Source organism: Pezoporus occidentalis, unplaced genomic scaffold (genome assembly GCF_034315485.1).
Source record: "Pezoporus occidentalis ecotype Australia unplaced genomic scaffold, CSIRO_AGI_Poc_V1 ctg52, whole genome shotgun sequence".
Taxonomy (NCBI): domain Eukaryota; kingdom Metazoa; phylum Chordata; class Aves; order Psittaciformes; family Psittacidae; genus Pezoporus; species Pezoporus occidentalis.
Window position 1 is genome coordinate 3,651,461 of NW_026915858.1, and position 23,630 is coordinate 3,675,090.

At 41.8% G+C, this 23,630-nt stretch overlaps 2 protein-coding genes across 5 annotated transcripts in view; one reads left to right on the forward strand and one right to left on the reverse strand.

The window, feature by feature from the left end:
• Positions 1-1,458: 1,458 nt before the first annotated feature.
• On the reverse strand, positions 1,459-18,042 carry GGPS1 (geranylgeranyl diphosphate synthase 1). Of its 4 annotated transcripts, XM_062637434.1 has the most exons (4): positions 17,836-18,042; positions 13,241-13,333; positions 7,593-7,663; positions 1,459-4,324 (listed from the first exon to the last, which is right to left on the reverse strand). In XM_062637434.1, exons 2-4 carry the CDS (start codon positions 13,305-13,307, stop codon positions 3,563-3,565), a joined length of 900 nt encoding a protein of 299 aa, XP_062493418.1. In that variant the 5' UTR covers positions 13,308-13,333; positions 17,836-18,042; the 3' UTR covers positions 1,459-3,562. The 4 variants fall into 4 exon arrangements, with proteins under 4 accessions (XP_062493418.1, XP_062493420.1, XP_062493419.1 ...); XM_062637436.1 differs by lacking the exons at positions 13,241-13,333; positions 17,836-18,042 and adding an exon at positions 13,051-13,072; XM_062637435.1 differs by lacking the exons at positions 13,241-13,333; positions 17,836-18,042 and adding an exon at positions 9,562-10,018.
• Positions 18,043-18,253: 211 nt separating this feature from the next.
• Positions 18,254-23,630, forward strand: part of ARID4B (AT-rich interaction domain 4B) — an 87,338-nt gene continuing 81,961 nt past the window's right edge. Inside the window, 5 exon segments of the mRNA XM_062637426.1 lie at positions 18,254-18,292; positions 18,294-18,440; positions 18,442-18,500; positions 18,502-18,548; positions 19,368-19,429. Of these exon segments, the coding sequence (XP_062493410.1) occupies positions 18,254-18,292; positions 18,294-18,440; positions 18,442-18,500; positions 18,502-18,548; positions 19,368-19,429 (354 nt within the window).

Here is a 23,630-nt window from a genome sequence, read left to right on the forward strand (position 1 = left end):
ACACCAAACCAAGCAAATTGTGTTTATCCACCATGTTGGCATTTTAACAAAAACTTGAGGAAAGAAGCTATTAATACAGGAAACTTCCATAGCACATGGAGGCATTTATATATTTTATAGCTAGCAAAATCCACCATAAAGTTGAAAGCATAAAGAAATACCAGCAGCAACTTTCCCCACTGCCATTAACATTTTTAGAATGTTTGTATCAACAGCTGGTTGATACATACAAAGTTGTCCTGAACCCAGGACAGTGGTACCTGAACAGCTTGAGCTCAAATGCAGAAGTGGAAGATAAGTTATCTCCCCTTTTCAGTAAGGTTCCGAAATGACACTGTTTTCACTGTAATTGATAGGGATAAAATGAACCTTTGAAGAAGCAGAGGCCCATGTGCTGTCCAATCGCTGGCCCCTAGGGTGACAGCATTTGTTTATATGCACCATTCATTCATATCCAAGAAAGCACGCAATCACAAGACAGACCGAGGTAAGGGGAAATGCTCGAGACCGATGAGCATTTGCATTTCTTTTTGTATGCACTGCAAGAGCTAACCCCCCAAGAAACACACTGGTAACCTGATCAAAGTAAATCTTGTTGGCAATCATAGGACGATAATAAAGAGTTCTGGCTCAAAGGGACTGACACTGAAACCAACAGCCCTTTTTGTTTCCCCATGGCTGTTTCCACTTGCAACTCAGATTTCCATTGCAGAGCAATGCATTTCTTGTTAAGATCAGGAAAAAACTTTACACTGTATTATGGGAGGCATAGCAACAGAGAACTGCACTTACACAACTAAACTAATTCTGCAGCCACAGAACTCTCATGCTGCTTCAAGGAAGTGATTTTTCCTAACGTGGCTTAACACCAGGAGCTTGTACCAGAGAATACTGATGAGGATGCATAGTCTCATTTTATGGCACCAAATATAAAACCTACCTTGACTATAGAGCATTAATAAAACCTACCTTGACTATAGAGCATGCTTAATACTACTAATAGAGATGCTTAATACTTAAAGATGCTCTGCCTGCTTAACAGAGGAAGGGGAAAAATCCCAGCTTTCTCCAACTCCTCAATACATAAAACCCAAAACAAACCCCACAAAACAAAAACCCCACAAAACTCAGAGGCCTCAATTCATCCTAACCAAAGGGAAGAGCAACAATACTTTGCTTCTGGGCCTTTTAAGATACACCTTCAGGGTACACTTTGAATACTGGTACCAAAAGCCTTGAAGGCAGAAGAGTAAGATGTATGGTTTCTTGTAGGTCCAGCTTTCTTTTCCCAGGGTACTTTTCCCTTCATACATACTTCTGGTTTAAAGGGCCTGCAGCTGGAAAACTTCCAATGTATTACTCCTAATTTTATGTAGGCATGTTCCACAAGATATGTTATTAGAATAAATACTGGGATGAGCTGCCAGAATGAACCAAAGCAACCACACAGCAGAAGTCTCAGATGGTAGAGAAGTTTTATACAAAAATAAGAAAAGCTACCTCATTGGGAAAGCTTGATTACGCATAATTGTTAACATCCAGCAACTAAGCAGGCATGAAATGGCACTAAGCACACTTCACATTGCCAGTTATAATATCCCAACAGGCACAAGGCTATCTTTTACAGTAAGACTAGGAGATTCTCTGACAGCAGTAGTGTTTCCGGTGCTTTCCCCCATTCAAGGGGAACTGCAGGTGCTTAGAAACTCCCAAGACATGGCACAACATAAACATACTTTGCTGCAGATAGTATTTTCTCATAAAACAGATTTACAGACTTACTACTGAGCACTGCAAGTCATGAAAAAGGAATTACAATTCACTGACATTAACACTAAAGACACCTTTCATCAACTTTCAGCCATTCAGTCCTGGCAACTAGGTCCTTGGAGTGAAAAGGCTATTTATTATTCTGTGCCTAATCACAGAGCAAAGATTCCTCCTCAGCATGCAGATAAAAGGGATAGGCTATCATCCATAACTACATAATGTCTCTGACTAAAAGCAGTCATCCTGAATTTTTTCATGCTTGATCACTTTCAGAAGCAGCTTAAGGCTGCCCAGGGAAGACATTACAGCAACCTTCTACAGTTAGTCTTCTCAGCAGGTTGAAACTGTAACTCTCCCTGCTTTCCAGAACAGTAAATGAACACCTGCGTAAAACTATCCTTTAGTTGTCAGAAGCCAAGCACCTCTGGCCATTTCTTTTGAGAATATGCTTGAGGCAACACCACCAATGACAGCACCAGTCCTACATTTCATCCAAACCATTACCTCCCTACACCAAAGCAAGCTTTATGTGGCTGTGAAGACTAAAGGAACTGAACCCAATTAAAGCCAGCCCAGCCAAGAAGAAACAAACATCTCTGCTTGAATTTTGTTCACCTTTATATATATGTATTTATCTATAGATAAGCAGAGGGCTTTGTCATTTATCGGCCTTTCCCCCTCAACCTTGCTCAGTTCCAGTTCCATTTTGCTGTATCGGTATGTAATTTTAAAGTACTGTTTAAGCCATTAACGAAACTGAAGTGGTATTACAGCATGTAGAACAAGATACTGTACTTCGTTTTAGCAAAAAAATTACAGTACTTGTCTCTTTGGAGAGATCTGTACCATGCCTCTAAATAGTAATTCAGGACATTAATGAATTACCTCCTGGAGAATCCCTTCTCAATTATAAGCAGAGATTAACAAGACCTACACCTATTACGGTGTTCTGAAGTGACCTAGAGTGAATCCCATTTCTAGTAGCAACTTATGATGTTGCTATTTACAGTTACATATATGAACTCTACTGCATAGATTTGAGTTCCTAGCTACAAAATATTTGACAGTTTAGAAATCTAAAACCAGGCAATTAAAATTATTCACTGCAGAGCTGGAATGAGCAGCAAATTTATGCTTTGCTGATGTGATGGAATCTTTGCTTTAAGGTACTTGGACAATTTTATAAAGCTACATATTCAGACTAAACATTAGTCTTATTTGCATATAAAATACTATCTTTTGTAATTCACACTCCCCTGAAAATATCCCCAGAGGCTAGACAGGCTATTCGCTTCATAAGCTGATCCATCTGATCTACACAAGCCTAACCCGGAAATACCACACAACAGTTTTATGTGCATTGTGGTTGAAAATAACTTGTTATTTAGCATCAAATATTTTGTTTTACTAGACCATTGTTTGAAAATGCACAATACATTCAGTAAATTCTGATTTAACACAATTTCAGCCAGAAACCTATAGTAGCCTGGCTAAAGATATGAGAGTTTTAGGCCTGAAACAATGCCAACAATTGCGTAAAGATGATTACATTTAGAGTCAAAACTTGTTTCAATTCTAGTACACCCACTTTAAAAAAAGCCATCTGCAAGCAGTTACAGTTAAGACTGTATAGATAATAGGGTAACTATTTCAATACTCAGTGACAAATTGCTTTTAACAGTAATTTCTGTAATGTGGCTACATGAGGGTTTTAAACAAGACTGATTATCACACCTCTCACAGTCTGGTTATTTTCCCTTTTTAAAACTTCTGATCCACCCCCAGAAGTATTTTAATTTTCAGATTCTTTGAACATTTTGCTCAGCTGTTCAACTAGTGCTACGAGCTCAGGGTTCCCCCCAAGTGATTCAATTTGTTTATAGGCTTCAGATTCAAGCTCTTTCAATGTATTCCGAGTGTACTCAAAGGAACCCACATTTTCAAGGTAATGTACACAGTACTTTTTTATATCTATGTTCTCTGTTCTTTGCCGTAAAATGTTTTGCACCTGAGTACTTTCAGGTCTTGACCAAATGGCATGAATGGTTGGGAATGAGAACTTGCCCTCAGTTAAGTCTTCACAAAAACTCTTGTTTTCACTATATTCTTTGGAGTGCAAGTTGGCATAGTCATCTCTTATTTGGAAGAAGAGGCCAAGTGTGTTAAGAAGCGGCTTTAAGTCTTTCTTATAATTTGAGAACAGCTGCATGAGGCCTACAGCTAATCCAAAGAGACCACCTGTCTTTTGCAGTACCATAGCTTTATATTCAGCTTCTGTAGGACAGGTATAAGTATCCCTCCAGTAAATATCCAAGCCTTGACCTTTATGGAGTTCCAAAAGTTGACGGGTAAAAACTTTAACAGCATCTGGATGATCAAGGGTTAAAACCTTCTCTAAGCCAAGGAAATACACATAATTAGCACAGTTGATTACAGATGGAATTCCATAGATACTGTGTGCCACCGGAAAGCCCCGTCTCAGCTTTGAGTTATCTTCAATATCATCCACAAGTAGGCTTGCATTGTGCAGCATCTCTGTCACTTCAATGATAACCTGTTACAAGAAGAGAAAATTACTAAGTCTCCCACTGTAATTTAACCTCCAGTTTTGCAAAACCATTTTTAAAATGGACAAGGTTTTAAAGAATGGTATTCTCTATCAGTGAGGTTCCCCTTTAGTCTACTTGCTTCTACCAGAAATACAGATTTATGAGCCAGTTTGCTCTAAGTCCTGGATCTTGTGGTCTTTTGTGTAATGTTGTGAACTTACTTGCTGAAAAGTTTCCACTTGAATGCTCCTCTTCATTGTTGCTACAGTTCTAAAATATGCCATTGTCTAGGAGTCAATGCAGTAACTATTACTAGAAACATGAATCGAGGAAAAGCAACACAATGTTGTGACAAGTGTAGATGCACTAACTTGAGACCTCCAAGGTCAGTTCTTACAAGTGTTGGGTATCATTCATATTTGTCTTGTAAACCTTGTTTTCATAAATGGAGAGAGTTCACCTTTCTTTCCCCACACTTTGTATAGTTAACTTCAGTACCGAGTTCTTAAAAGGCAGACTGTTCTCTCTGGAACATCATTTGGAAAATTCTTAACAGAAAAATGACAGCTACAGCTTTTTGGGAAGCTTCCTAACACTTTACTGCTTGTTACTAAGTGGACCAATATCATGTATCACCTGAGGTACACAAACTGATCAAAACATCAAGCTTGTAGCTGACTACATTCGACCAAAAGTGAACCTTAATTCCAAAACAGGACAATTAAACTAAAAAAATTAAGTTTTTTAACTTTTAACTAACACTTGTTATCTATTTATTTACTACATACAGTTTTTATTGCACAGCTGCTATACAGATAACAGCTGTATGCAGCACCTGCTTACATGGCAATAAATTTAAGCACATAAAACTGCATGCTGTATAAACCTACTGCAAAACACATTAAGATATGTGTTTTAAAGCTAATGAACCAATTGCACTTACTAGCTATAAACACTGCCCTCGGTCAATATTCATCAAAAACCCCTGCTTCTAAAAAATACTAAGGCCACCATTAAATAGTGGCAAGTACCTAGTATGGTCCTATTTGATGGATGTTGTAGGAAGGACTTCACTGCAAGCATCTTCTTGAGCAGCAAGCCACCTAGTATTCAGTGACCAGTGTCCCAAAGACTAAAACCCAAACCCCAGAAATCCAACTGTTTGTCCCAGATATAGATGCAAGAACAACCTACTCAAGAAACACTAATGACTATTCTACCAGTTAGAAGTAAGCCCCACTTTGACCTAAGCCTATCCAATCAGTAGCTGCTGCACTATCACTCTGACACACAGATTTCTATCTCCCTTCTTGCAATAGGTTTAAAATTTGCTTGGCCCCGTACTAGGCTATTTCAGTGCCTTTTTAGAAGAAAGCTCATCTGACAAACCCAGTGTTTTCTAATTCAGCAAGATGAAGTGTCTCAGTGCAGAGATGGTGGCAGCCAATAGTAAAATCAACTACCAAGGAACAGTAGCCTCAACTGTATCATCTAAAACTACATGTAGACAAATGATCCAAGGTGGACAAAAAACCAAACATCCAATAACAAGTGCCAGAATTCAGATTTTTAATAAAAGAAATACAAACAGCTGGAAGGGAATCAGGCTGCTAGACACCTGAGACATCTTAGCAAGATTATGAGACATGGCAAAAAGATGACTAGAGGTGGTCCTTCAGACTTCAATAACCTTAAGTTATTAAAATTGGTACAAGCATGCACAAAAGCAGTAATACTTGCAGGCTGAAGATGACACGGTCTTGTTTTTGTCCTCAAATGACCCAAATAATGAAAATATCAAGTTCCCTCACAAACAGCTTATGTGGTAAAGGAAATATTAAAACATCAGTTTTCTTCATAAAGATAACCAGAACAAGTGGTCCAAGTTTTCAATAATGCTTATATGTTTGTCAGTTTAAATGTGACAGGTAGAACTGGCAACTTCTGTTCATACAGAGGCACTGCTGCTTCAGTTAACTATAGCACATGAAAGAAGATGGATCCATGTCATGGGTGCTCAGCCAAAGAAAGAGACAACAGCCAGACTGCAACATAAGGAATCCCAGTTGGACAGAATGAAAAAGTTTGTTGTCATGGGAAGATAGGCCCTGAGGCTGCAGAATCTACATCCTCACATTTTCAAAACTCAGCAAGGATCACAAAAACCTTAAGGAGCTAGGGAGCAAGACCCACTTTACACAGGGGGTTGCCCTAGATAGCTTCCAGAGGCTTCTTCCAGTTTGAATTCTGATCTACCATATTAGACTAAACCTATGCATACAATACATAGGTTGCTATATAATACATTTTATTTGAATGCATAGCTGAGCATAGTGTAAGATGTGTCTAGCTGGAAGCCAGACTAAATCTGTCTAAAAATTAGAGAGACAGGTTGGAATACAGAAGAGTTACAAGATGATGAATGCAGCATCTTCCATTGTTTATATCACTTTGACCATTTTGATATTTGAGGACTACTAAGTATCAGTCTTAAGCCATATGGAAGAAGACTCCTTCACAAACTCCAAAGGTACTTCTGTGAAGAATTAATGAAACTAAGGACCAGCTTGATAAGTGTCAAAACCCATAACTGGTTATTTTAATGCTTTACATTGTCTTGGATGCAGAATATTTTGCACTGTCTAAATGCAGCTTAGCAAAACTGTAGTCTAACCAAGATAAGTTTTCATTTGACAAGCCACAGTGTATAAATATGCAGCCATGCATCTTACATAGCTCTGTCCAAAAGAAAAGCAAAAGGGAAGAAAAAATCCTAGTTTAAAGCTTCTCGTTAAAGAGTAAGGAATCTGGACTGAATAAGAAGTCCACAGTTTCAGGTCCAAAATAAATAGTGCTTTATAAAGTTCATTTCTGTCTTTGATATTTTTGTATCAAAACCGTAAGATTTTTTCAACAACTGTTATTTGTGTAGTTTACAAGGTAACTGTCTAGCTTCTTCCGTAAGTCTTTAAAAACTCAGTGTTAATAATTAAGTGGGTAACAATGGTAGCTGCTTATCTACAACTTAACAGGTTGAGTACACTTGGAACTAAGTAACTATCCTACATTGGACAAGCCATGGAAGTAACTTTTTTTAGTGTTACTTCACAGTCAAAGCTTTGCACTAAAGTTGTCTTCCTGAAAGCTTACTTCAATGTATTCAGAAATTAGTACATTTAAGACTACTGATCATTTATGCTTTGTAAGAGAATCATCTGTTATCAGGAGTCTTGGAAGAAAGATTAATAGCCCTTTAAAGTAATTAGCCAGTACCTGTATTTTATCTTCTGGAACATTCAGCCAGTGATTAAAGGCCTGTGACAGTTTGGTTCTCACTTGCTTACCTGCAATAAAAATATTACAGGCATTTATAAAAAGCACATAAAGGTCATTATTAGGGACAACAGTTTGTCTTAACTACAGCTGATTTGAGATCAGTAAACCGATCAGTGGGGTCACCTGAAAGCAGAAAACACATCCTAGTGGGTTATCTTGTTACCTCATTGTATAAGCATCCATTATATCAGTTTTAAACATTTCACAGTAATATGAGAAGCACACATTTACAGTTACTATATTTAGTTTTGTCAGTTTAACTGGTAAGTGATCCTGACTATGTTGGTAACATGTACAGATCAATTTATACTTCTGAAAGTAAACCCTAGTTTGCTAGGCATGTTGATTTTGTGTATGTAACAGATTAAAAAGTTTCAGTTATGACTCATTATTAGTTGAAGATATGGCTGTTTGTTGAAAATCTATTCGTTTCCATTTTTAGGTCTTTCTCCTGTAGTACTCTTTACTTGCTACTGACAATTTGTAAAACACAAGTGATACTTGATATATTTAGTAACTCTAAAAAAAAAAAAATCTGAACAGAACATTCTGAACAGAACTTTCCAATAATTCACATTTATCTTACACCCAAGAAGTCTACTTAAAAATAATAGGATTTGTTCTGCTTTGGCTAATCCTAGTTTGGTGGAGCCAAGCAGTCACCCTGTTTCATAGGAATGAAAGATCAAAACTCCAAGTTCACTGTTAAAACAAGCATTACTGTTTAATCCAGATACATTTTACATAAAATTTTAATAGAAGTTAACTCATTGATATCAGCTTTCTTTAATAAATCGTTAGGAGTCACATACTGATGATCAATATGAAATAAAGTCACTCCCTACCCACACTGAAACAATGCTGCTCTGAACTTTGGGAAACTTAGCTATGAGTAAGATCTTCAAATAACTACAAGACAAACAGCTCTGCATATGTAGCTCACATCAACAAGGCATCTGGAATAAAAGCTTTAAATTCCAATGCAGTGAACCTAGACAGTGGGTTCCATATTACTCAAGATCTACTGAGACACAGCTTAAGGATTCTGCAATATTAGTCCTCATGTTGATGATGCCATCTTGCCCATAGCGCTAAAGAAATTTGAACAGCTGAATCTCTCCCTAAGGCTTCTCTACTGCTGTGTGACCAGCACATACAAAACAGAATAATAAAAAGGGGTAAAGATTCACTTGCAGTGATACACCATAGAGAAATTGGACTGAGGATATTTCTTTTTCTAATTAAGTCACCACCAGGTAAGCAATAGCTTTGTGGTTTGGGCTTACTCCCTGGCTCAGAGGGCTTCAATTTTTGTCTCAATCCTCAAACACTTCCACTGCTTCCTGTCAACACCATCTTCTGGTTTCCATCAGAAAAGAATAATCAAAGGTGCTTCTTATTTCATAGAATGGTATTGGTTTCTGGTCTCAAAAGCCTAAATGCAGAAGCCTCTGTTCCTTGCTACACCTTTCCTCTCCCCACACTAGACAGGGCAACAATACAAGGACACTAGGACAAAATTAAAAGGAGTAAAACTTAACACTGGCAGAATTATGCCAATTCTTTAGTGTTATGTGTCATGCTCTGTTAATTATTTTAGGGAGGCTATTGTGAAACTGAAGAATATAGAGGTCTAACTTCTAAAATTAGACACTACCTATTGTATAGAACTGCAATAATAGACATATCTGCAACAAGCTTTTATTACAGTTATGCTAAATGTATTTTGTTTAATCTGTTTAAGATCCCAATATTACCCAAATCAAACAGTAACTACAGAAATATTTTCTCACTAGAAATGCTGGGTGGAAAAGGTGAGCTAAAGAAGATGTACTGCGGATAATCCCTCCCAACTCTTCAGATAGATGAGATGCTTCTATAAAAAAGAAAAATCAGCCTGACTTACTCTCTATATGCACAGTTGTTCTTGTGACAGGGTACATATCCAAAACCCACAGACTTCCAGCTCTAACATTCTCCTGATCAGTACTTCACTCCTGCTGCAGTGAAGTAACCACAAATTATGCTGTTAGGGCAGCACCCCACTTAATAGTGAGGGTACATAAAAGGGCTAGAACAGCTTGGGAAAGAGCAGAGGGACTATTAACCTAGCTCTCATTAGAGCCTCACCAAGCTAATTCAACTTACTACACTAGCAGAAAACTCTTTTTTGCTAGGTTAGCTTTCTGCCAGCTTTAGATACTGAGTCAGCTTATGAAATGGATCTGCCAAAGTTAGTACAGGGTAAGCAGCAGATGCTGAGACAGAGGAAGGGGGCACTACCCTTCTAGAGAAAGCAAACTATTACCTTAGCTGTCTTGTACACTTCCACATTTACCTCTGTCCTCTGATGGATTAAGGCTAAATGGATAAATTCCCCAACAGCCAGCATAAATGAACTGCAGAAAGACAAGCAAAGAGAGCAAGCATATACACTTCTAAACCTGGGCAGCCACTTGTGACAGATTTAAGGTCACTGTAGAATTGTCCAGCTTAACTCCCCTATTCAAAATAGGGTTAACAAGTCCAGGGTCGTGATCCTGATTTTTGCCTCGTTCCTTCTCCCCAGGATCCAGAATGCCACCATCCCATGGTCACTACAGCTAAGCTTGCCTCCAGTCTTCAAGTCCTAACCAATTCTTTCTTGTTTTTTAAGTGTGAGATCCAGCAAAAAAACCTTCCTTCATCAGCTCCTTGATCATCTGTGTCAGCAGCGGTCATTGATGCATTCCAGAATCCTCATGGATTGCCTGTACTTTGCTGGTTGCTGCTTCTACAAGATACTGAGTCTAAGCTAAAGTCTCTTATGAGGACCAGTGCCTCTAAATATGAGGACTCCTCCAGTTGTCTGAAGGCCTCATCTACTTCTTCCTGCTCAGGTAGTCTGTAGCAAAGACTCACTATAGTGTCATCCTATTGATCTGCCCTCTAATCTTAAACCACAAGCTGTCAACAGGCTTATCACCTGAAGGCAGAGCTCCATGCAGTTCAGCTGCCCTTTCACATAAAAAGCAGTTCCCACCCCTCTTTACTCCAGATTGTTTTACTAGGCAGTCAACATCCATTGCAGCACTCCAGCTGTGCAAAATATCGCGCATCAGATACCCCAATAAAACTGCAGCCCTGTAACTGCATGCAGACCTCTAACTCCTCCTGTTTATTCCCCATGCATTTGTGTACAGGCACATCAGAGAAGCACTCAGTCCTGCACAGGCCCTGGAAAAAAAAGTGAGAGCTTCTCCCATAATGTTGTCCTGTTCATACTTCCTTGTTTGAATACATACACCTAAGAGAGCCTTCAGCTCTGCACTGTTGATTACAAGACATCGCTTTTGTCCCCATCAGCCTACACCATTTTGTTTGGAAGTTCACCATTTTTTTTTACTTGACTGTGTGTAGTCATTCCCCTATACTGTAATTTTTAGTTTAAGCCTTTTCTCACCAGGTTGTTCAGCCTGTTTGCAGAGATTTTTGCCCTGACTCTGGTAGGTGGATGCTGTCTCCTCCTAGTAGTCTTTGACCTACAAACGGAGTCCCATGATCATAAAACCCAACTAACCACTTGTCGATATGCAGGATCTGTTTGTTCCTCTTAATGGTGAGGGGAACAGGGTTGAGGGTAATGGAGAAAAGCCGCCTGGCTTCCTGTGCACTTGGCCCTCATTCCAAAAGCCACATAGTGATGCCTGATAAGCTGCAGACATCCTCTTGCTATATCCATTAGTGCTCAAGTGGAAGAACTGCAGAGTTGTCTAAGGGTGAAACACACCTTGGCAGTTCCCTTATAGCATCCCTGATCAGAGCTATCCAGAAACAGCAAATCTCCCTAAGACAGAAGCTCTGTTCCCTGCAGGAGTCAGTCTCCCCACTAGTATCGCTGCTGCCCAGGTGCTGGTCTAATGGTTTGTTGTGTATAAAGCTCCCAGCTTTGTGTCTTCCTTCAGTGCACTAAACCTATTTGGCAATTGCACATCTGCTCGAGGAACAGGAATCCTTCTCCTCAGCTCCGAGTCTTTACCATTGTGGGAGTCTCCATTTCCCATTGTGACATGCATAGACTGTTCTTGCCCCTCCTTCAATATACCTGGATGTTTCAGGCTCTTGAACCTGCAAGATCTTGCTCTTTTTGTTATTTCTGATGCTGTGCAGCCTGCTGACCCTCTTCCACTGCTCCTTTGCTTTGTGACACATTTTCCACCACTGCACACACCTTTCAGGTGCAGGGATATCACTTTCTTCTGTCTCAGTGGGCTCCCTCGGGCATCTCTGCAGCTCAGATACTCTAGACATAGAGACTCCCTCAGGAAATTTGCCCAAGTTGAAGCCTCTGATGTGCCAAGCGTAGCTGTGCTAGTGGCAGAGATCATGCCTTCTGGTGCTTAACTCCTTCACCAAGCTGGTCAAGTTCAACAGCCCAGAGAAAAAGCTAAAACCAGAAGCCAGTCTTTATTGTTTAGCCTGCTGAAAAAGCCTATGAAAGACTGCAGCCAAGACCAGAAGGACATGAAAAGGAAGATGTACAGTTATGAATAGGATCAGAGCCTATCCCTTTCAAAAGAAAGCTGTTGATCACATCAGCTTTACTGCAGCTGAAATTTCATGTACTCCTTAATGCTGCAAAAACAGTTACTGGTGTTAACTCAGCCACTCTGAGATAAAAGATTTATCATATGCGTGAATCAGGCCACTTTGAGACAAACCACACTGGAATTTGTGAAAATTAATCCTGTTTATTGCACTTTGTTTACAAGACTAAAAGCTGGTCAGAATTATTTTCCTTAATATTTACCATATTTTGGAGCTTCCTTAACTCTACCAGTATGCAACAAAGCTGGACAGCAGACAATGATGAAATAGTCCCAGTTCAAAAGTAGTTCCACTACTATTTTTACAAAGTTAGTCACTTTGACAGATTATATGGTCTCCCTTACACTTTAGGTGCACAAGTAAAAGCCACAACAAGCAATCTGACTTTTCAAAGAGGCTTCTGACATGCATATCCATACAGTAGTTCTTTATCAAACTGTGTCCTGAATTATGCTTAAATATGCACCATTCAAGACTGAAAAAATAATCTAAATGTGTTTCTAGTGACCTGATACTACACAAGGACTGGCTGATTCTCTGGCAAGTGACACCATCCAGGGACAGCTGAAATTTGCTGAAAGAATACCTGGCCCTACACATACCATCATAACAAATTACACAAAAGAAATACACATTCAACAAAAATAAACACAACCCACTGGGTCCAGTACAGGAAGCTGATAAATTCAGGCTGATGTTCTGCTATTTAAGAATGGGCTCAACTCTTTAGTATTTGCTCTTCGTAGTTGTAAAAAGTAGCAAGTCAGCTACTCTGAAGAGAGAACAGAGTAGCTAAAAAACTACTTACGCTGCAACAGACTCAAGAGCTATTGTAACAATCTCAAAAAGTGTGGTTCTACAAGAGGAAGAAAAGAGCAAATACTGAAAAGTGTTACTTTTAATTACTCTTCACAAATCAAGAATGGATAAACTTCTTGGCTTACTTGCTATGAAAACGCTTTTGATATTTAAGAACAACACAGTACAAAGAAACTTGCCTGGCAGTTGAAGTAAGTACTGGTATGGCTCTAGGATTCTTTTAGAAGTTTCATCCATCCCATCCATTTCTTTGTTTCATAAGAGGTAGTTCACTGTTAAAGAAAGTGTTATTTAACACTATTAAGACCAAAAATTAGAGAAGTAAAAAGTAGATGCATGCAATTAATAAAACATCAGCTTACTTCAAGGTTAGGTGCAAATACTTCAACTTTGCACATGACACCTTCAGTTAATAAAATTTTCCCAGATTTCATTTAGAGAAGAAACAAGCATATGTACTAAACAGAGGGTTTTTTTATTCATGAATAGTTTAAACCAACTCCTGGACTTTGTTGTATTGCAGCACTCAGTATTTAAAACATCAGCATTTGCAGCAATGAAGCTCCACTTTAAAGGAGACAGCACATACAAAGCCTCATATGACTTATCTGATTAGACCTCCTTAAATGCTTTCCCCATACAAAAGTAGAGATGCCTAAGAGCAGAAAAATATGTCACATCAAGGCAACTTCAATAAGTTGTACACTAGCTTCAGCCTTCCGATAGAATTCTTTGGTCCTGTTTTAGAAGGCAGAACAGCAATATACCATTTTCTTACCTCTGTTTCAGCATAAAGACATCTTTATAGGCTTTCCCATATACTATATAGATAATAGACTTTTATGTGCAATCTTTTACAATCCAACCCCTACATAGCTCAACAATTGTCTATTGATTCTGTTTCAGTTCACATAACTTTGGTCATCTATATCTGCATTTTTTCCAGACTCTTTTCTGTAACAGATTTTCTGTCCTTTCACCTCTAGCCTTCCTTGCTGCACTGCAGATGCAGCAGCTCAAAAACAACTCTTCTAATGTCATTTTAAGATAGGAACTGCAGCAGGAGCATAAAGTCTCATGCTACTTCAGCATAATTAGCTACTTAGATAGGACCTTGGAAATTCTGTGCTTTTTGCCCCTGAAGCATCTGAAAATTATATACATAAAAATATTTCAAATTGAAATTTATGAGTATGGACTTACGCATTTTTAACGCGGTTACATTAAATGGGGTGGTTAACATGGATAGAAAAAACTACGTTCCACACTTGCTCAAAGTAATCCGGCAGTACTCTCCCATCAAAAGCTCAGATGATCAACATTAGGATCGCTGCTTCTGCTTAAGCTACCTGGACAAACTGGTATTCTCCAGCATTTGTGACTTTTTCCTTTCATTATAGCTCTGTCAGTTCCTGTTTACTCCTATTCCTACCCTCTACACCCATTAAGTATTTGCAGCAGTCCAAAGTTGGGATCTGCACTGATAACCATTTTCTAAACTTAGGTTTGGATCAATTCCTTTATTTGCTTCTCTGTGTATGTTAATCAAATATATCAGCACTTCAGGGGCAGGAAAGGCTATTTAAGCAAATACAGCTGCCAACAAAATGGTCCTAAGACTGCACCTTTTGGGAAAACTTTGCATAGTTTCTTAGCAGTAATGCCACAATAAGCAGTATAGCCTTTCCACCTTATCCCATGGTATGCCAGCACAACTGGTAACTAGCGTGGTCAGGCCGCACAGTAATCTAAATCAGATTTGACACCCTTGACTCCCTGTTTTATTGTCAGGTTGCTGGTATAGCTGAAAGGATAGGAACTGCTTTTAAGCCAGCAAGGAGAGTCAGCTGTCAAACTGTACCCTTAAATACCAAAGATAAGTCTCAAAGGACTTCAGTGAGGAACTGAAACCAAAAAGATTATCATAGTCTAGCCCCAGATGTTAAGCATAAAGAAACTAGTAGAAATAAATATAATGACACTATCAACTTAAACTCTCCTGTGACTATTATTTGTCATAAAGCCACACAGTGGTTTAGAATTGAAAGTGCCTTGCTGGAAAGAGATGTTAGGGTTGGAATTGTTCCTCTATAAAGTTCCCATTTAAAAGTAGGTATTAGAGGTCCTTCCTCTCCCTCAGCCTACAAGGAGGTTTCTCGACTGCCTGTAGGACACTAAGACAATATTCAGATTCCCAAACTAACATGAAATTCTCTAGTATTACACAGCATCAAACTAAATATTTGCATCTTTTGGCACAAAACTAATAGTGGTCTACCCAAAATGCTTCTTATGAGCAGAAAATCAGTCAGGCACTTCTCTCACAAGTGCGAAGGTTTTTATTTTTTTAAATAAGAGAGGCAAAAAAAACTCTAACAAAGAGTACATTGTAACTTAGTTTTAATCACTACAGTTAAACTTTTCTAGACTGCTAAGCTACCTTTAAGTGAAGCAATAGGTAACCTCCACTAAGGAAAAGAGAAATGGTCTGATTATTCAGACAGCTACACGTCTAACACATCCACCCAAACAAGAAAAGTGAGCAGAACCTCTCCAAAGCTTACCCAAAGAAACAGACACTTGATAACTATGCAAATGAAGTTGCTCATAAAGGTCTGGAAGCATGAATACCATAATATGAAACTTGTAATATAACTGCTCTTTGCACAAAGTTATCACATCTGACACGCTTGGGAAATGCGTGATATTGTTTCCTGCCTAGGTGACTAACCAATTTACTAAGGAAGTTACAGTGCTGCAGAAAGAAAGTCTTCTCAGTAAAGACATTTAGAGACAAGATCTCAGTCAGCACTGGGGGAAGGAAGTAAAATTGCCAGGAGTTAAACAATCAATGAATGGGAATGCAAAGCCTTTTGTTAGTGAAAGCGCAAGAACTCATTACATGTGCACCTATTCAAAGGATTAAAGCAGTTAAGGTCATTTTGCCTTTTAAAGCACTACACAGACTTGCTGCATTTCAATTCATATGCATGACTAAGATACTTTTCCAGTTATTTCTCAGTATCCCCACATAAACACATAGAACAGCTGTTATGGGCACAGGCTATACAATCACAACAGAGAGCCCCTAGAACTGTCTTTTGGACTGTAACGAACTTCCTCTGTAATGATCACTTTGAAAACACACAAGACACTAAAATAAGATGGTGACATGGGCTTCCATAAGTTGGAACTACTCTAAAACAATACCTGAACCTGTGATCAGGAGTTTTCTAGAGAAGATGCAAGTAATATTAATTCTAGGTTATATTGCAACAAATATCTTAATTTCGTATCCCACCCCTTCCAATCTGCAGAATGTTCTCCTCCTTCCTAAAATTAGGGGAATGTGATCCCTGAAATAGTCCAGGTTAAATACACAGTTTTTTAAAAAGCATCACCATCTCAGGGGCTACAATTGCAGTACAGTTACACAGAAAAATAAAGAGAGCAGAGAGGTGTAGTGCACAAGGAACCATCCAGAAAGTTCTTAAATCGGCTCCATCAGAGAATTTAGTGCACCAAGACAGTGGCTTCATTGTAACCAGTGTGTGTGGAAAAGCCCGGAATAGGGGAGTGCAGAAATGAGAAGGTCTGTTTCAGGAATACACAGACACGGTTGCGAATGTGTATTGTTTCAAAGAGGCTATCAAGGCTCTTAATCCAACCGTTAGTTGGACAGAATTCTTGTCATCCTAGTCCAGATTCTCATTATAATTAGTAGAGTCCACTTCACAAGCCCTCCTAGGCTGACACCGAACAAAAACTTGTATTCAGCTTCAAGATAGGCAACTTCCCATCTGTGGGATGATAGTCATTCACTTTCCCCGAAGACGCAGCTGAGTAAACAAGCAGCTTTCCACAGCTACCATTTCAATACTAACGCTAGAACAGCAAAAACATATTGTTGCTGGAACTATTTCGATTTTAATAGGATTTCCAGATATAATTGAGCATGAACGCTAAGGAAGCCGGACAATACCAGGGCTGTCCAAGCTCTCGCCTTATAGTGTGACTGCACACAGGCAGAAAGGGATTTTAAGATTGAGGCTGACTCGAGGGTAGCAAACGAGTCGGCAGAAACCGTGACTACTTCTGAATCGTTGCAATACGTGATGAAAACTCACATTTCACAAAGAAGGTGAAGTTGTTACCCTGCTCGCAGGTGTCGAACCCCTGCCCGACACGATAGACACGGATACAGGGTTCATTTTTCTTAGTTCAACATAGGATAGATATGTAACCGCGAAGGAAGCAGCAGAGCCTCTCCAGCTACTCCTACAACGCCAAGGCAAGCAGCCCAGCCGCACCAGCGCCATTTTAGATAGAGTGAGACCGAGAGCCACGGACTCCTCGCTCCCCCTACCTGCTGTCCACCCCCATTTTCTGATCTGCGCTGCCGGCAATCGGGCTCGGCCCCCGCCAGGAAGGGAAGCGCCGCCCGCCGCAGTCCCAGCTCCCGAGAGCCCTGTCAGCCCGCCCCGGCAACAGCGCCGCCGCTCGCCGGCGCCGCCCAGCACCAACGGAGGCCGCCGGCCCCCTTCCCGGGCAGCCCGCCAACCCCTCCTAGGCAGAGCGGCCGAGGGACCCACTTCCCTTCCCCCCCCCCCGCCTCAGACAGGCTCGCCCTTGCCGCCCGTCCCCGCGAAAGCGGGGCGGGGAGAAAGACCGGCTTCTCTTAGGCCCCCACGCCAGGCGACGACAGCACCTGTTTCCACCAACGGCCAAATAACGGGCAGAGCGCGGGACCCCAGCCCCGGCAGCCGCTGCTCACCTAGCCTCCTCCGCTAGCCGGAGCCGCTCCCCCGAGCTGCCTCCGCTCCACGACTGGCGGCAGCCAGAGTACCGCCCCCTTCCGCTCCGCCGGGCGCCACCTTCCCCTGTTGGGGGAAAATGCGCCACCAGCGCGGCATGGCGCAGGCGCGGGCCTGGCCCCCTCGGCTTATGAGCATTCGGCAGGGGCTCCGTCCCCTCGCGGCTGTCGCGCGCAGTGTGCTCTGGGAGGTGTAGTCCATCCATAGCGCGGAGCCACCTCTGTCCGGTGCGAGGCACTGAGCGGGAACTGCGTGACCCATGAGCCCCCGCGGCACCGGGCCTCGATTTCCACCGCGGTGGAGAAGAATGATGTCAGTATTTCCGACGCGGGGGCCAATGGGGATGAGGGAGGGGTGGGCTCTGTGCGCCGGGGCCCAATGCAGGAGGCGGGAAGAGGGGCGTGCCTCGGCCCGTCAGCCCGTCAGTCAGTCGGTGTGGGAGGGGGAGGGGGACCGAGAGGCTCAGAGCCGAGCAGTCACCGCCGCCACCGTCGGGTCCGCGCAGGACGGATCAGCCCCGCCGCGCGGAGCCGCCGCGAGCAGAGCCGCTGCTGGAGCGTTGAGCCAGGGGCCGAGGGGGCCCGGAGCTGAGAGAAAGCTTCGCCCCGTTCCCTTCTCTCCCCCCGGCCCCGGGTCGGGGGAGTAGCGGGCGGGCAGGCGCCGCGGAACAAAGGTAACGGCGCGGAGCCGGGGAAGGAGCCCCCAGCCCCACCGGCGGAGGGTGGGGAGGTGGCGCGGAGCTCTGGGGCGGAGGGACTCGGGGCCAGGCGGCGGCGGCGGGGCGTACGCGCGGGGGGGAGGGGGACGGTTGTTTTTCTCCTCGTAGGGAGACTGCGGCGGGACTCGCCGATCCTCCTTCTCCCCCCGCAAACACCCAGCGGCGGGGCGGGGGGGAGGGGGATCGGCTGCCGCCTGCGTGCGGGAGGGGCCGGCGGCTTCTTCAGCAGTCTCCGCCGGGAGGGGACGGAGCCCCCTCCTCCACACACACACGTTCCGTGTCCCCGCCGAGCAGGTCGGGCCCCTTTCTCCCCGCCCCCCTCCTTCCCCGTCCCCGCTCCCTTCTTTTCTTCCTTTTCTTCCTCTCCGCCGCCGGTCCCCTCCTGCCGCTGGGTGCCTGGGGAGGGGCCGCAGCGCCCCGGGGAGGCAGCCGGGGATGCGTCTTGCCACCGCGCCCTCCCCCCGCGGCGGCCGGGGTGGCTGGGGGTGGGTTGTTGTTGTGGCAAGTTTCTCCTCCTCTGACAGAAATGGCGTCAATGGCTGCGAGTGTAGGGGAAGCCGCGGTGTGTGGGAGCCGGAGGGGAAGCAGTGGCCGAGGAAGGAGGGGAGGGGGTTAACTGGGGAGAAAGGGGGCATCCGGGGAAGGAAAAGGGGAGTTTCGGGAGGAGCCCGGAGCCCCCACCCCGATCACTGCCTCCCCTCCCGTCGCCCCCCCCCCCCCCCCCCCGGTGCGAGCGGCTGGTGCGGTGCCTTAGCGCTTTGTTTTAAATTCCAGGTCCAGCCTCTGCCGCTCAGCTCCTGTCGAGGTTTTTACAGCAGCCTGAGCTCATCATGAAGGTAAAACAGTCGCTTGTGTGGCTGGGAGGGGAAAGAAGGGAGGGTTGCACCATCAAATGCTGTCCTATCTGTCAGTCCATCTGTCCCGACCCCGGTGCGAGGCGAGGCTCTGCTGCAGATCCAGACTGCGGGCTGCTTCGTCCCCACTGCTGCATTTGGTGCCTTAGCTCGTTTGCTGCCGGTGGGGCAGGCTTTGCTTCATCGCGTTATGCCGAGAGAAACTCCTAAGTTCGCTGAGCGGGGGTTGTTCTCCTTCAGAAACATTGTTTGTAGGAGAATAAGGACATGGCTGCCTGGGCTGAGCTTGCTTCATGGAGGAGCAGAGGACAGTCACCCAGCTTGAGAAAGTACCGTTGCAGGGGGCAAGGAAGGCGGAATGCTTGCTATACAACCGTGTTTACTTAATAGAGGGTAACTGGTAGATTTACTTGCTTTCTGTTCTTTAGTAGGAGTTTTGTTGAATGAATAATCTCGATATGATCAGGGAGGGTGCATGTAAGAGATTCTTTGCAGTGGAATGATTGCTGTAAGGTCCAGAAAGATTTTCAAACAGGTTCCAGTTTTCTTTTCAGTGCTGTGTAGAATTCACATACTTCATTGGTGCTCATTTTTCTTATCTTAAACCTTTCTAGACTATTTATTTTCCAATATATTGTGCAAGTTTTGTAAAAAAAAGGATTGTATCAGTGGAACAGAATGATCTCTTCTGTGCATAGCAGATATCTGTGTACCAAAAAGTAGTTTTTAACAACTGGGTTTGTTAGGTTTTATCATTTTGTTGACATGTCTTGCTCAAACTGCCAGTTATATTATCATGACCCCCTTGTAATTCAGCTCCTGATCCTGCTGGGCAGCAGTAAATCTCATTTCAAAAAAACCTGTAAATCTTATTAAAAAAAGAACTATTACAAATGTGTAATACATCATCTCTTTGTTATTAGTAAAAAGAGCAGTCTGTATAGAGGGTCTTGCACTATCAGAGTGGTGCCTAATATCTGTGAATGAGTGTTATGTAAAATGTGTACCTAGTATTATATTCAGTGCTGGAAATGATACAGGCTGTTTTAATTTCTAGATTGATCTGAGTTGCTGAGCAGCAAACTAAGTCTTTTGGTATAGCTGTTAAAGGTCTGGCATGTTTTTGTTTTTTACTCTGGTGACTTAATGACAGTATCTTTAAAAAAATCAGGTTTTAAATTCCCTTCTCTATGATCTTTCTTTAACAAGTGTTAAGATCTAAGTTACTGCCCGTCTTTCTCATTAAAAGTAAACTAGTTATGAATTTACAACAACAGGTTGTTGAAGTAGTATGATAAGGAGCTTTCCAAATGTGGCTCATTGCCGGGTGGGGATGCAGAAGATGGAAGCAAAGAGAAATAGGAGGCAGCATAAGGAGCTTTTTTTCCCCCAGAAGGAAAAACATTTATTTAAATGACAGCTAAATTTACGTACATTTCTAATATTCTTTTTCCATGTAAACAAATCTTGAAGTTACCATAGAGATTGGGTTCAGATACTGTACTTATAGAGCCATATAAATATGTAGATAGGCAGTTGGGAGGATGAGGATATTGGATCACAAATGGGATGCAGAGTGTTCTGTGAAATAGTGATAGAGCCCCTCTTTGGGCTGAACTGAAGGTATAGCAAATGCTTAAATTTAAAGGAGCAAACACAGAAACCTGTTAAGAGAGCCATATTTAGGGAACAGCTCCCAGCTTATTTATTCTTTCGTAAGGTTTGTGCTATTGTTGCATTTTTATTTATTTTGTAAACCTGGACTAATTCTGCCAGGGTGTTCAAATGCTACGTTTAAGTCTGCAGTTTTTGCAGTTTGTGTGTGTGTGTTGTGTTAAACTTGCATATGCTTGAGATAACTCCCAGTACCTTTATTTAATGTGCCCTTTAATGCTAAGTGAGGTTAATCTGTAAGTCATTGCGTCAAAGCTTTAGTTATTACAGTGAAACTTTTTAACAGAATTGTAGCTCAACAGAAATTTCTAAGATTCAACAGTCTAACCAAGACTGATTTTTAAGATTTTAGGAGTAATACTGTGCTTTGTCTGTCTTAAATTTCTAATTTATTTTCTAAGCTTAAAAGGATACAAGATGGTTCAATAAGAAGTGGTAAGGGAGAGTGCTTAAAAGAACAGCTGGGTGTCTGTTCATATCACCACAAGGTAACATTAACCGTACTAATCAATATACTGCTTAAATACGACTGTATGCTTACGTGCATTTATTTTATAAGTTATTGGAGGAATATGCCTCAAGGACATTTCAGCATGTAAAGGATTTAATGCTTTAAGGCCTAATCTTACTTTGAGTCTGCTGACTACAGACTTGCTGCTGACTGCACGATTGAGGCCTCTGTTTTGATCTATGCCTTGGTCATTCTCTGAGGTGCAGAGGGTTGTGTATTCTGGTGCATAGAGCACTGGGTTCCTTGTCAGTATCTTTGTCTCTTTGGGTAAGCTTGAGTAACTTGTTTAGCTTTACTGACTCATTTTTCCCATCTGTGTAGTACAGAGGGAATGTTTCTCATTCTTTGTAAAACACAGTGAGGTACATTTAGGAAGAGCACCAAGTCGTATTGAGAGAAGGCTGTAAGTCACTCATGCTCTTGCATTTTGGAACCCTCTGAGACAAGAGAGGTGGGTTGCCTGCTGAGAAATTACTACCTCCAGAGCTGTTGTTGTAGTTGTCCTCCCTGCAGTAACCCAACTTAATCCAGGTAAATAAAGTCCTTTGTATAAACTAGTAACTTTAGACTATGAAGTAGTCCTCCCATGGACTGCAAAAGCCACTTGAAGGCAGTTTTGAAATATGCCTGACAAGAAGTATTCACGCCTTGACATAATTGTGCTTGTTACTGTTACGTTCTACTAAATTGGGCTTTTTCCTTTGTTAATTTCCTCTGATAATACAGGTGTATAGGTAATGGCTAGGACAGTTTGTATGTTGTAGTGAAGCTTTTTTTGTTCAACTTGGGCACTTTCTGCATAAGACCTTTTTGCATTAAGTATGCTTCAGAAGCAGGAAGAATTTAAAAACTAATTGTGTGCCATCAGATTACAACCTATTAAGTAGGCAGCAATATATATAAAACCATTATTATAGTTTGTTTCTATTTTTTTTTCCAAAGTCAGGAAATAAACTACAGGAAAGCAGAGTTGCTGCTTCTAAAGAAAGAAACAAACGTAAGCTCAGTTTCACCAGTGATTTAAACTGTTGTAAATGCTCCTGAGATTTTTAATATGTATCGCAACATTTAAATATCACTTGATATTTAAATATGTGAATGAGGGTAATAATGTCCACTGTAGTTAAAAGTTCTCTGCTGGCTGGAGACAAAAAAGAGTGGATGTCCCAGAAGCTAGAGCAATGCAATGTGAATTAAGTGATCTGAAATGATCGTTTACGTGTTTTGATGCTACTTGCATGTTAAATGTCTTAAGTCTGTAAAATATGAAATATTTAATGGTCATAGATAACCTCTGTGTGGTAGCCCTGGATATTCCCAAGTGCTTGCTCAAAGCCGCCACACTAACAATGAAGGAAGCCGTGTATACAGTTTATGATGGACTTTTCTTTTTGGTTTTACTTCATCCTGAATTTTGGTTTCATTAGTCTTTCCCAGTGACCTCTCTAGCTATCTGCAGACATCACTGGTGCACACTGATTCTGTAACTGCTTTCGTTTTAAGCCCATCAGTCTGTTTCTTATATTCTCTGCCAGTATGGCAGTAAACTTTTCAGTCACTGATTTCCAACTTTGAGCACAAGTCAGCTGAAAGTCCTGTTGCTCTTAGGCAGGCTGGAAACCAGTCGTGGAATGTAGTGACCTTTCGCTCTCTGGTTAACTGTTTGGATTACAGCAGAAATGGACAATTATAAAGGAATAGTACCATTAGCATAGTTTCATTGCTGGTAGCAGAACAAGTAAGTCTCAAGAGGTGGTTTTTCCCTGTAATTTATTTTTGTATTATGAAAAATTATTTTCTTGGATTCTGTCCTGATGTTTCAGTTTGAACAAGTGATCAGAGGCAGTTATTGACTTCCTCATGCTTGCGTGATTATGTAGAAAAGAAAGCAAACACCACTTGCACCAAGAGATTACAAGTCATATTGGAATAATCTATGTTAGTTTGAAATTGGTTAGTTGCACTTCTTAAATGCCCATCTTAGTGTATTTTACCAAG